Here is a 13,431-nt window from a genome sequence, read left to right as displayed (position 1 = left end):
TGCCCCTTAGAAATTATGACCTCAAATGACAAGAATCACAGATGAGCAAATGCACAATAGCAGACCTGTTGCACTTTAAAAATCAGTTTTGAAACTTTTTTCTGAAACATCATGACTAACATTATCAATTAGGCAACTGATCAAGATAACAAATCTACTAATAAAAGATACATTTTCCATCACAACATTTGCAATGCACACATTCTTTTACTACAGTCATTTTTGTGTGGTTTTTCACAAAGACCATCCAAATGGTCAAGATTCAAGGATTTCCATCACTGAACACACTTGTTTTGACAGGAAGATCAACACAAAATCAACTTTCATATCCTGGTTCTCTCAACATAATATTGTGATTTCTGTCTAGCTATACACAACTGTCATTTACAACAACAGGTTTTGAGTTAAAGAAAATCCAAATGTTCAGTTGTGACCGAATTCCCTTTCAGGTTTGCTGTTGCTGTTTAGTTCTTCAGTGGTGCTTAGTCCAAAATGTAATGTGTTGAGTTGATGCGCCCAGTTCTTCTCGTTTTTTCCCCTTGTCCTGGTCCGTGCGTCTGTCTCATGCTTCAGTTGGTCAACACCGGGCTCCTTTCAGCTCCTCTATTCCCAGAACGCTCACCTACGATCCATTTTCAACATGACACTACAAATCAACAACCTACATTAAACTCCACTAATCTTAAACATAATTACTACTTTGATTATTCTTAAAATTATAAATAGGTAATGCTGCTTCACAACCTTGTTTCCTCAATCAGTGACATTTCTTAATTTTGCATTTTGTATCATAGCAGGTACATTTTTTATTACTCCATCTTTAGATCACCTATGGGAGTGAGGTCAACTCCACCATACTTGACAAATGATACGATTAGGAAATGGTATTCTAACAGCTACCAGCTACAATATTTAACTCCTGCGAGATTAAATGATCTGAAAACTAGAACAAAATTCTTTAAAACCTCAACCCTTTGGTGTTCTTGTGGACTCGAGACAAAATTAGAGCTCTGCAGGCTGCAGACACTGGAAGAAAATCTATTAGCCTACCCTTCAAAGCTCCCTCGCTTCTTCCAGGCAAATGCAGAGTAAATAAACAGGAGGGAATATCTGATCTGGTCCAACATCTCCTGTCAGTAGGACGTACCCAAAAAACTTGTCACTGTCCATGCAACTTCAATGCTGCTCAGAAGGACAATAAAAAGTAGCAAAAGGCCTCAATTGGTATTTGAACAAACAGATCTTCCAAAGAGCACATTGGATGGCAGAATCTGCAGCCAGAGAGATTCTCTTACATTCTTAACTCAACATACTAGACTTTCTTTTGGAGGCATAAGTCGTACAGAAAGTAAGGCAAGTGGTTTAATGCTGTGGCTGATCAGAGGGCAGTTCATCTTCATCACTGACTGGCTTGTGTGTTCCATGTCACAAACCCAGAAAATCTATTATCCAAAAATGTTATTTTATGGAGCCCTTATTTGCAAATAAGGGCATGAATGACTTGATTTATAGACAGAATTCCAACATACATTTGCTTTTCAAATACAAATGCTGATTCTGTGTGTCAACTTTAAAACCCACTACCAATTATTTCAACAGAAAGCATAAGAATCAAAGACTCAATTTAGATTATTCAAAGAGTTATTGAAGATGGTGATGGCTGTTGGAAGGAAATATCTTCTGCAGTCATTTGTACTGCACTGAATCTGAAGAAGCCTCTGACTGAAGATGCTCTGCTTTCCCAAGATAATCTCATGAAGAAGATGGTCAGGGTTGTCCATAATTTTCTTGATCCTATGAAGAATCCTTGTTTGCATAATCCTCTCCAGAGGTTCCACAGTCGTCCCCAGAACAGAAACAGCCTTTTTTAATCAGGCTATTGAGCCTTTTTAAGTCCCTGGCTCTGATGCTGCTGCCCCAGGAGATTATGGCGAAAGAGATGATGCTCTCAACAACAGACCTGCAGTATTTTGGTGCAAACATTGACGAATCTTAGCTTCCTCAAGAAGTACAGTCTGTTCTGCCCCTTCTTATAGATGGCGATGGCGTCACTGCTGTGTCTCCAGTCTATTGTCAAGGCGAACACCAAGGTATTCATCTTCCTCAACCAACTTCTTCCATGATGGCGTTTTGGAAATTTTATTTAATAAAGAATGAGAATCCGTTTCAATAATAAGAGAAATATCAATCTTTGACTAAGTTTCTTCATTCGAAGGCAAAAGCGTTAGAAGACCAGTCTCACTGAATGCAGTCAGGAGAAGAGCCCTGAACAACACACGTTACATGGTTAAATAGTCACAACAAAAAAAAAAAAAGAAGGCACACCCAAAGTCTGATCTTATCTCTTGCCAGATGGACCTCAAAGACGATCCTTATCCCCACTTTATAAGCTGCCCCTCATATCTTTGAAGGGGACGGTTTTATGGCAGGAAAGAGAGCCGATAAGCATTCCAACAGAAACTTCTAGTTCCTCACCCATAGTTGCAGGGTCAAACCAAAGTACCAACAATGCATTCCACACATGCCAGGTTTTTAAGACAACTGCCAGGTTAGGCGTTCAGCATTTCCATCCAAGATTAAATAAGGTTAAAATGACATTTTCCATCAATGATCTAATAGTGTTCCTCCTGAAACAATCGCCTTTGTTTAGTTCACATTTAAGATGAGATCATTAATCCCACACCATGACAAAGCAGTCCACCAGATTTCTGTACTCAGCTTCTTGTCCATCTCTGACACACCAGACAACTGCAGAGTCATCCGAGTATTTCTTAAGATGACATAAGTCGGCTTGAGCTGGAAGTCTGAAGTGTACAGAGAGAAAAGCAATGGTGAGAGTGCAGTTCCTTGTGGTGCTCTTGTGTTGCTGACCACATCATTAGACACACAATTCTTCAGTCTCAGACTGTGATCCATTTGTCAAGTGGTCATAGATCCAGGCGACTGTTGAGGCCTCCACCTGTGTCTTCTGGAGTTTCACCAAAGCAGATCAGGCTGAATTGTATTACATTAGAGAAATAAAAAAAAAATCACAATCCTCACAGTGCTGTCTGCTTTGTCCAGATGACAGCGGATTTGTTGAAGCAGGTGTATGATGGCATCTTCAACTCCATGGTGATGGGCAATGATATGAGCTTGTCTGCTTATTTAGGTGAGCCAACAGGGGTCTCTCCAAGATCTTCATGATGTGGGATGTCAGGGCAACAGGCCTATAGTTGTTGATGACTGATGGGTGAGTTTTCATTGGTACTGGAACCAGACAGAATGTCTTCCACAACAGTGGAACCTTTGAGTCAGGCTAGGGTTGAAGAGATGTTGCAGAATCCCACAAAGCTGCTGTGCACAGGCCTTCAAGACTATGGGGCTGACACCATCCGGACCTACAGCCTTACTCCGGTTTAGTCTCTCCAACTGCCTCTTCACATGACTTCTAGATACAGAAAAGTGGGAGGCGGAGGCAAAGGGAGCAGCAGCATCTCCTGATTTGGATGAAGACAAACTTGTGGAAGAAGAAGAGTCCATGACTGAGGTGGAAGATATGACATTTGATGAAAGCAGTGAGTCAGAGGAAGGTGAGATATCTGTATGGATGGGGACAGGAGAGGATAATGATGATGAGCTTGTTCCTGAGCTGAACTTGTTGAAAAATGTGTCTAGCTCATTTGCTCTCTCCAGGCTTCCATCTATCTGATCCTCCTTTTGTTTGAAGCATTTAATCTTCATCCCCAACTACACATCTAAGATATTGTTCCTCTGCAGTTTATTCTGCAGCTTCTTCGTGTACTTCTCTTTGCTGCCTCTAATCTTGACTTTGAGCCGCTTCTGTGTACTCCTCAATAACTCCCTGTCTCATTCCCTAAAGGCTCTTTTTTTCTTACTTAAAAGTTCCTTTAGGTCACTGGTGATCTGGGAGTTGTTATCCATGTATGGTGCTGTCCACACAGAAGTATATAGTCAGTCACACACTCAGTCATGGCATTGATGTCATCTCTATGTGGCTGGCAGAGAGTAGTCCAGTGGGATGCTTCAAGACAAGCCTGAAGGGGCCCTTCTGCTTCCTGTGACCATTTCCTAACAGCCATCTTCCTAACCAGGAGTGAAGCAAGAGTTCAATGTCTGGACCACAGAGACAACACTTCACAGTAACATGTCCTGGATGACACTACCTGTCGTTCACAAACACTGCTGATCCACCTCCCTTTTTTTCCTGCTGCTCTTTAAATCTCTGTCTGCTCGTACAGTTATTAAGCCTGGCAGAGAGATGTTGGTGTTGGGACAGTCCTGCGCCACGTCTCCGTAAATCACACAATACCGCGTTCCTTATACTCTTGCCGAGTTCTTGTCAGGGCTTGAAGTTCATCCATTCATTTTGACGTTGCTATGGCGCCTTGACAACAGAAGCCTGTCCCAAACTGTGAGCGTTTGATCGTTTTTTGCCGATATTATTGAATTTTTGTAGTAATTTTTAAATTAATTTTAGAAATTAATACGACAGTTAGCCGGTCTGGAGCATTTCTTCTTATAAACTTTTTAATCTGACCATTTACTTTCACATCGAGCAGCCATGCTAGACTCTCCCGCTAGAATTGCATCAGCAGACGGCACTAAGGCATGAAGGCCTCATGCATGGAGTTAAACCAGATATACCACCAGAGCTGCACATAAAAAGACGACGAGGTTGCCGGGCTGGTGTGAAGCACACTGGCCAACAAAACGGAAGAGTTGGAAGGACTCTCCAGGACACATAAAGCATACAAGGAATGTAGCATCATGTCTTTTCTGAAACACATAATTAAGACGCCCGACTCAGCGGTAGTCCTCCCCGGGTTCCATATCATCCGAGCTGACACACACACCAACACCAGCGGCTGTCATGGTGTATTCCCATTGGTGCAATCTGGGTCATATCCATGTCAAACTCTTGTATATTTTGTGACGTGGTGCGGAAAGAACCAACTTCTGCTTAACGTAAACAAGACCAAGGAAATGGTTGTCAGATTCTTCAATAAGAAAACACATTTACTCTCAACCTCCATCTTAGGGGCAGATTCAGGAATAAGTTCAACCCTACAAGTGCCTTGGTGTTACACTAGACTGGAAGCTACAGTAAACTATGAACACGCTACAAAAAGGCCATGAGCAGACCATTTTCTACAGAAGCTCAAGTCTTTTAAACCTTGTGCGTGCGAGGACTGAGGCAAATGATACAAGTGATACGAGTGTGGGGTCGGTTAGACCCCATTTTTAAACACAAGGGTTAACATCTGCAGTGGGATGCTCTTTATGTCAGTCATCACTGACTAGTTCCATCTTCAATGCAACGGTGGGCTGCGATGAAAGAGCCCAAAATTAAACTGATAAAGACTGAGTCAGTTGTAGGGATCAAGCTGGTTGCACTAGAAGAGGTGACGAGAGACCGAATGCTGAAGATCAGAGCCATCAAGGAAAACCCCTTTCATCCACTTAACAGTGTGGTGGGCAGCCTGAGGAGCAGATATGGCCAAAGATTACTCCAGCCCAGATGTGCTGAAGAACGTTACAGCAAGTCCTTTCTACCCGAGGCCATCAGACTTTAGAATTCATACATAGTCTCTAGAGCTGTGCGTTTTAAATGTTGATTATATATTTAATGTACTGAGCAATATGTGTGTCCTTAGGACCATCAATCCTCACTGTTATTGTTGTATGTTTATTCACATTAATTAAAATAAAGGTTTCATTGTGTTCTATGATGGGACAAACAAAATCCCCCCCTTTTAAGGGATCCAAGCATTATTATGAAAGTACAGAGCTACTCCCAACGTGCTGCCACCCTCAACAGCTCAATTCTAGAGTTCCCCGAGCCTCCACCCTGCAATTGTTTTCCCATGTATAATTAAGAGCAGTTCTTTTGCCTGTTTGCGTTTTGACCATCAGACTGTAAGTCAATGCATTCTCTCCTTCCCACTAAGCAAGTAGTAAGTCAAAGACTAATTTGGGGGATTTCCATCTTGGCGATTCTTTTTGATGATACATTTTCCCCTAAGAATAAAATATTTCAATATATTATGTTGCCAACTATGTCTTCAATATATCATCTTGGACAACTTTACCACTTGTTAGCCTAAAGGACAGAAGTTTAATTTTGCGGTTCTTGCAAGAGAGTGTAAAGTCTATAGCACAAAGATGAGCAATTGCTTCCATTTACTGTAAGTGACCATCATTATGCATTTGGAGTTTAAAGAACTGAAAACTGTTGTGAATATTACAGCGTAACAGAAAAGCCCCCCCCTCCCCAAGATCAATCCGATTGATCAAACTACAAACTCAGTTAAAAAGTCACATAACCCAAAATAATTTAAAACAATGTTTAATAAATGACAGTGACGTGTTTAGGTTAACATAAATTTACTCAACAGCTCATTTGACCTTTTTTGCCTTTGCAAACAAATCATGATCAACAGATTTTGGCTTTGGTGGCATTTCTAACAATACACCACAAATTCTCCATCAGACTGAGGTCTGGGCTTTGACTTGGCCACTCCACAACATCTAAGTTGTCGTTTTCCCATATTCTCTCTTTTCTTTGTGTAGCTTTAGCTGGAAGCTTCAGGTTGTTGTCCGTCCATCCATCCATCCATTTTCTTACACCCTTGTCCCTCAATGGGGTCGGGAGGAGTGCTGGTGCCCATCTCCAGCTAGCGTACCGGGCAAGAGGCGGGGTCACCCTGGACAGGTCACCAGTCTGTCGCAGGGCAACACAGACACACAACCATGCACACACACTGAAACCTAGGGGCAATTTGGAGAGGCCAATTAACCTGACAGTCATGTTTTTGGACTGAGGGAGGAAACCGGAGTACCCGGAGAAAACCCACGCATGCACAGGGAGAACATGCAAACTCCATGCAGAAAGACCGGAGCCGGGAATCAAACCCAGAACCTTCTTGCTGCACGGCAACAGCTCTATCAACTGCGCAGCCCCTTCAGGTTGTTGTCTTGATTAAAAATGAATATTCTCTTAGGCCATAGATCTCTTGCAGAGGGGACCAAGCCATTTCTTCCTCTTTTTCAGATCATATGCTTCTTCATAGTTGTGTAATGGCTCTGGAGACTCACTTCCTCTTCCTGTTTGCAGCATCTTGTCAGACGCCCAAAAAGACCAAAGATCTTTCTAGACCTTGGAGTCTCCCATATGCTTTTTGGCAAGCTCTATTCAAGTCTTGACATGAGTTTTCTTCAACAGTGGATTTCTTCTCACCCTCTCAAAGTTTTGACCGGTAAAAATCTCAGTGAGCAGCTGCCTGCAGTCTCTCCCATCTCAGTTATTGAAGCTTGAAACTCCTTCAGCATAAGATGTCCTCTTTCATTGGTCTCCTTCTTGCACAGTCACTCAGGTTGTGAGGACTTTAGGCTACATATTCCCTCCATTTCTTGATTAATTAAACTGAACTCCCAGGGATGTTCAGTGCCTTATATCCATTCGCCAACTTGTACTTTTCAATAATCCTTTCTCTGATTTGCTTGGAGTGTTGTTTTGTCTTCATGCTGAAATGGTAGCCATGAATATTCAAAAGATGAATAGTACTTCACAGTACTCAGATAATCTACAGTCCACTCATTGTGAGATGACAAGCACCAATTGACTGGATCTCTGTTGAGTTAGGTCAGGGGTCGGCTAAAGAGCCACTTGTGGCTACATGTGGCTCTTTAGCACTGCCCTAAACGCTCTCGGGAGATTTTTCAAAAATGTTTGAAAATGGAAAAAAAAAACAGGGGTGGGAGATGTGTATTTTTTAGTTTTAATATAGTTTCTGTAGGAGGACAAACATGACAATCATTCTTAACGTTTTCCAATGCTATAAAATGTGTAGAATAAATAGTAAATTTCAACATTTGTCAACGAAGATTTGCGTCATAACCTACGTTTCTTTCAGCAGGATTTGCGAGGCAGGGGGCTGTTGTAAACAAACCGACGGGTTTTGTGGTGGGCCACGGATGGTTAAGGGGAAAAGAGGAAAATAGCCGAGGAGACATGCTACAATTCTTGGACCTAATCATTTGCATTCATTGCCAATGCGGAAGGATTACCTGAATGTTTGCTCTGTAGAGTGTGCAAACCAGCTAGCCCAAGTGCCCACGGACATATTCAATACATTACTGTATCAGGCCATTGTCCCCTCATGTTTTAAGTCAGATATTATTATTCCAGTGCCCAAGATATCAACCATCACGTTTTACTGACTTTCAACCCGTTGCATTAACATCCATCATAAAGTGCTTCAAGAGAGTGCTTAAGGGTCATATAATCTCTATACTGCCTCCATCATTTGACCTTTTCCAGTTTGCATACAAATCTAAGCGATCAACTGAGGATGCCATCTCCACTGCTCTTCATCTGAGCCTAATACACCTGGAGAAAAGAAACACCCACATATGGATGCTTTTTTTTGGACTTCAGCTCAGCATTCAATATGTTCATCCCCCAGGACTTGGTATGCAAACTGATCCCCCTGGGCTTCAATATGCTACTGTGCAACTGGCTGCTGGAATTCCTCACAGACAGAATTCAGTCTGTCCATGTGGGCAACACCTCCAATATTTCTTTAAACCAGGGGTGTCAAACTCCAGTCCTTGAGGGCCGGTGTCCTGCAACTTTTAGATGTCCCTCTGCTGCACTACACCTGAATAAAATAATTAGGTCATTAGCAAGGCTCTGGAGAACTGAGGAGGTAATTAAGCCATTTGATTCAGGTGTTTTGTACCTGTGGCACATCTAAACACTGCAGGACAGTGGCCCTTGAGGACTGGAGTTTGACACCCCTGCTTTAAACACTGGTTCCCCCCAGGGCTGTGTCCTGAGTCCCCTGCTGTTTACCCTGATGACCCACGACTGTTGTCCCAGGTTTAACACCAACCACATCATGAAATATGCAGACAACACAACAATTGTGGGCCTCATTCAGGACGACAATGATGTGAACTACAGAAAAGAGGTACAACATCTTGTTGATTGGTGCAGAACAAGCTGCTCCTGAACGTCGACAAAACAAAAGAGATCAGACTTCAGGAGGTCTCGACCCCCACTAAGTTCCTGGGGGTTCACATTACAGACAACCTCAGCTGGACAACCCACATCGCTTCACTGGTGAAAAGGCACAGCAGCGCCTGCACTTTCTTAGACAAACAAAAAGAGCTTCGCTCCCCCGCCCCATCCTCTCCACTTTCTACAGAGGAACCATTGAGAGCCTGCTGACCAGCAGTATCTCCGTCTGGTCTGGAAGCTGCAAGGTGTCAGACTGGAAGTTTCTGCGAAGAGTGGTGAAGACAGCAGAGAGGACCATTGGGGCTCCATTCCCCCCATCCAGAGCATTGCACGCAGACGCTGCTTAGCCAGAGCAAGCCAGATCCTCTGATTTCACCCCTTCTCTCCATGGTCTGTTTATCCGCTTGCCATCTGGGAAGATCGAGTTTACCGACTTCCAGGACGCAGTGCAAGAAAAACAAACATTTAATCACGACTGCTAATTATGTATGCACTTAGCAATTTTGATAAAAGGCTAATATAAACACTTTTAAAGCCCGTTTTGCCTTCATGATAAGCATTTTAATTTTTTGAAACTCTGGACAGATTTGTTTTTTGGTCCAATATGGCTCTTTCAACATTTTGGGTTGCCAACCCCCGAGTTAGGTTAACACTTTAGAAGTGGTGAATATTTGGGCAGTCCTTCTGTTGTAGAACGTTTCAGAGGAAAGTTTTTTTGTGAATTTGTTATTGACCATGATTAAGGTTTAAAAGCAAAAAGGGTAAAGCATCCAAGCTAATGTATTAGCCATGTTGAACAAGGAATAGGCAAAATCTAATTGGCAGGAGGAAAGAACCATAGAGTCACAGACGCAAACTACAAGAGTAGCATTCAGTTTGCATTTTATTTTCCACAAAGCACAATTGTTTGGTTGGTCCAATAACAGCCAGTGGGTTAGAAGCAGTATGTCTGCCTGCACAATGGGTAGTTGTGCAATATTTCACATTTATTAAAAATCATAGCCAAGACCCACTTCCCTTCCAATTTCTGCAAAACCCCAAACATGGTAGATTTTTGCAGTGGGAAACATACCAGAAAATATATTGGAAGTTTCCCCAACTCTGCCAAAACTATTAGCTAAAAATGTGACTTTAATGTCTAATTCCAATCCCCAAGAGCAAATCTAATCTTCTCTAAAAAGTTGTATTTTCAGGACAGTAGTCATCTTGAAGTTGGCAAAACAGCCAACCTTTATGCACCATGCAAAACATGCAGAGTACATAAAAAATATGCATAGTAAAGGGTTGGTGAAATCACTCTTTGAGGCTGCGGGCCCACCACGATTGGTTCCCAGCCCACTTAGGTACCTCAAAGGGTATGCACTCTCACTCGAGATCAAGAACCACCTTGAGCAACAGGGACTACCTTATATGGTTGGTGTATGGTGCTTGCGGTGTGCTCCAGGGCGCTGCCTTTTGGTTTGCATGTGCTGTGTTGGCTGCGTAGAATATGGCTGGCATATTCCGGTGCTTCATCTGAGCTGGGCTCAGATGGAGCTTGTAGTGAATCGTTATGTTGGTGTTCATGATCAAAAGAAGGAGGAAATGGGAAGTGACAGGAAAAAAAGGAATATGTAGAGTGATGGCCGGAGGGTGGGGTAGAGGGGAGGGGTGAGGAGGGGGGAGAGAAGGGGGAGGAAAGGTTAGGGTTAGGCAATAAGAAGGATGAAGTTAGGTTAAGAGTTGGTGAGGGGTTAGGAGGGGGAAGAGGAGGGGTAAGATGGGTGAGGGGGGACAGAAGAGGGGAGGAAAGGGTTAAGGTTAGGCAAGATGAAGGGTGAGGTTAGGGTAAGAGGGAAAGTGGGGGAGAAGAAGAGTCTTGGGGGCGATTGGGGAGGCAGGAGTAGAATGGTTAAGAAAAGGAGCATGGGGATAACTTTTAGGGAAGGAGGGAGGGATGAGGAATGGGGAGGGAAGAACGGCGGGAGGTGGAGTGGGGGGAGAAGTATAGGAATGGTTCAAAGTTGCTGTTAACACACTAGGCGTGAATATAAAGGTCTACTTACACCATCCACCCTCCTCTCCTCTTACCCCCTGCTTGGGCAAAAGATGCCAGAAATGCACCCCTCCTCCAATCACTCAGTTCCTTCCCGTTTGAAATGCTTCACACACAATTTCTCTCTTTTTTTTTAATGCCTTTATTGTTTTTTGTTCGTTTTTAAATCATAACCACATAGTCTCATCTACAATTTCGCGTTTAAAATGCCACTCAGACTTTGATGGTTCCGTTCAGTCTTGCAGAAAGGCAATATGGGTTGTGAAAGGAGCGATCACATTTTCCGTTAACAGCTAAAGCGGAAAGACGCAGGTCTAACCGATAACCAAAGTAACAGGAAGAATAATAGTTGCACATGGCTGAGGTCACTTTCTGAACCACATTTACTGAATCGCGCCTCTATAAAAATAAAAAATAAAAAACTACGTTTTAAAAAAAAAAAAAAAACTTGTAGGTTAAATGCTTCATGCATTACATTGTAGGCGGCCTACAGATGTAACTACTAATATTGATTATTTCAAAGCTCATTTCTAAAATATGACGATCATATATATTGATCCAGATAGAAGTAGATATTTCAGGAGGTTTTTTGTGTGTGTGCGCGTTTTATTGTTTTTAAAGGAAGTGAAACCAAACGGAAGATGGAAGTGGCTTTCACTGTTTTGCCTCAACATAAACAGAAACAACCACCCCATTATAGGCGGGCTACAGATCTAACTACCAATATTGATTATTTCAAAGCTCATCTCGTAAATATAAAAACTTTCATATATTCCCAACATGACGATAGTTATAGTCATGTTGGGAATAGTGTGAAAACTGTACGTTATATTATGCGTTATGCCTCCATTTACTCGTTTTCTCCCCAATTATGTTCGAAAAACAAACGAATTAGACAAGCCCAAATACCGTGATTCATCTAATGCCATTGTACTTTGATTCGGTGAAACAACGACTCGTTCCGAAAAGCGAGCTCTTGGCTTGACAACGCCTGATAATAAATGTTACCCGCCGCTAAGTGGCTCAGACTGACCGCACGACTCGCGAAAGAAATGTTGAAAGTTTACGGTCTTGAACGAAGTTACCCACCTGGCAATAAAGGCTGCACTCCATGGTCGAACAAACACTCGCGTTGTGGACAAACCTAAATATCCATGCCTTCTCTTTCCAGAATAAGTTTGTAGGAAATCACCACTGGCGTCAACCTCTCCAGCAGAAAAGAATCTCCTTGCAGTCAACTTGTAGTCTCCATCCAGATGATGTATGACTATCCCCGCTCTGGTGTTTGTCTAACGGCCTGAGCCGAATTTAAGGGCTCTGACTTGTGACTCCTCCCACCACCCGCGTACCTCTATGGGACCTCACTAGTGCCATAAAATTAAATTGCTTCGAGCAAGGGGGGTAGGAGCGAGTGGAACGAGTTTATCGTTGGGGTCGTAATCCTGACAGAAATGTCATAAATAATGGTGTCATCAACACGTCAGTTAATAATGCACTACTCTAATCTGACCCCTTGTTATATTAACCAGTAATTTAACACGGTACCATTTGCAATCCAATAATCAGATTGTTGCTTTTGTCTTTTTCCTTGGGGAGTAATGTCACAAACGTAAACAATGGAGGGAAAAGAGAGATGCACATTTTCTAGCTGATGGATGGATTTTTCATTGAGTAATCAAGTTACATTTTCAAAGTAACTATGCCACCTCTGGAAATAAATTAAAGTACTATACATCATATATGTGTATTGTTAGGAAAATAAAATTAAAATATGCTAGTTTTTAAACTTAACCATATGTACAATATTATATAAAATCATCAGCATTTTAAAATAATAACATTGGGTTCCAAACTGCCTATATGTTACTTTAGGTTTAATGCGGGAATCTGTTTTTTGATTAATCGCTCAGAAAAGGAAACAGATGCAAGGCAGTTCAGATAAAAAACAGGGTGGAAAAGACAAGTTCTGTCTATTCACATAAGTCAAATTCTTTGGTGGTTTTCTAGGGGTAAGGAAGACACTTAAAACCTGGAGAAAAAACAAAACAAGGTCTAGGTGAAAAATAAATCTCTTTCTGACAACTAGGGTCTTTGTTCAAATGTTTAGAAAGGGAGGAACAGGAGAGATTCCAGATGTGACCAACATCTAAAAACTTAGATGCTCTATCCACAATGTTGTATTTAATCACAAGGAAATGAAACAGTAGCAATGGCTACACAACACCTGATCATACTCGACCACTTAACGTGTATTATATTATATTATATTATATTATATTATATTATATTATATTATATTATATTATTTTATATTATATTATATTATATTATATTATATTATATTATATTATATTATATTATATTATATTAT

At 41.8% G+C, this 13,431-nt stretch overlaps 1 protein-coding gene across 6 annotated transcripts in view; it reads right to left on the bottom strand.

The window, feature by feature from the left end:
• Window positions 1-12,358, bottom strand: part of LOC103472337 (uncharacterized) — a 43,232-nt gene extending 30,874 nt beyond the window's left edge. For 4 of the 6 annotated variants that reach the window (XM_017307634.1, XM_008421904.2, XM_008421907.2 and 1 more), the window contains exon 1: window positions 12,150-12,355. In XM_017307634.1, the coding sequence (XP_017163123.1) occupies window positions 12,150-12,173 (24 nt within the window). In that variant the 5' untranslated portion in view covers window positions 12,174-12,355. Of the gene's footprint in view, window positions 1-12,149 lie in introns of all 6 variants that reach the window. The other 2 variants (XM_017307639.1, XM_017307636.1) reach the window with 2 other exon arrangements.
• Window positions 12,359-13,431: the final 1,073 nt, after the last annotated feature.

This window comes from Poecilia reticulata, linkage group LG11, assembly GCF_000633615.1.
Source record: "Poecilia reticulata strain Guanapo linkage group LG11, Guppy_female_1.0+MT, whole genome shotgun sequence".
In the NCBI taxonomy this organism is placed as follows: Eukaryota; Metazoa; Chordata; class Actinopteri; order Cyprinodontiformes; family Poeciliidae; genus Poecilia; species Poecilia reticulata.
Note: the sequence above shows the minus strand (reverse complement) of the source record. Positions and strands in the feature narration are given on the sequence as shown.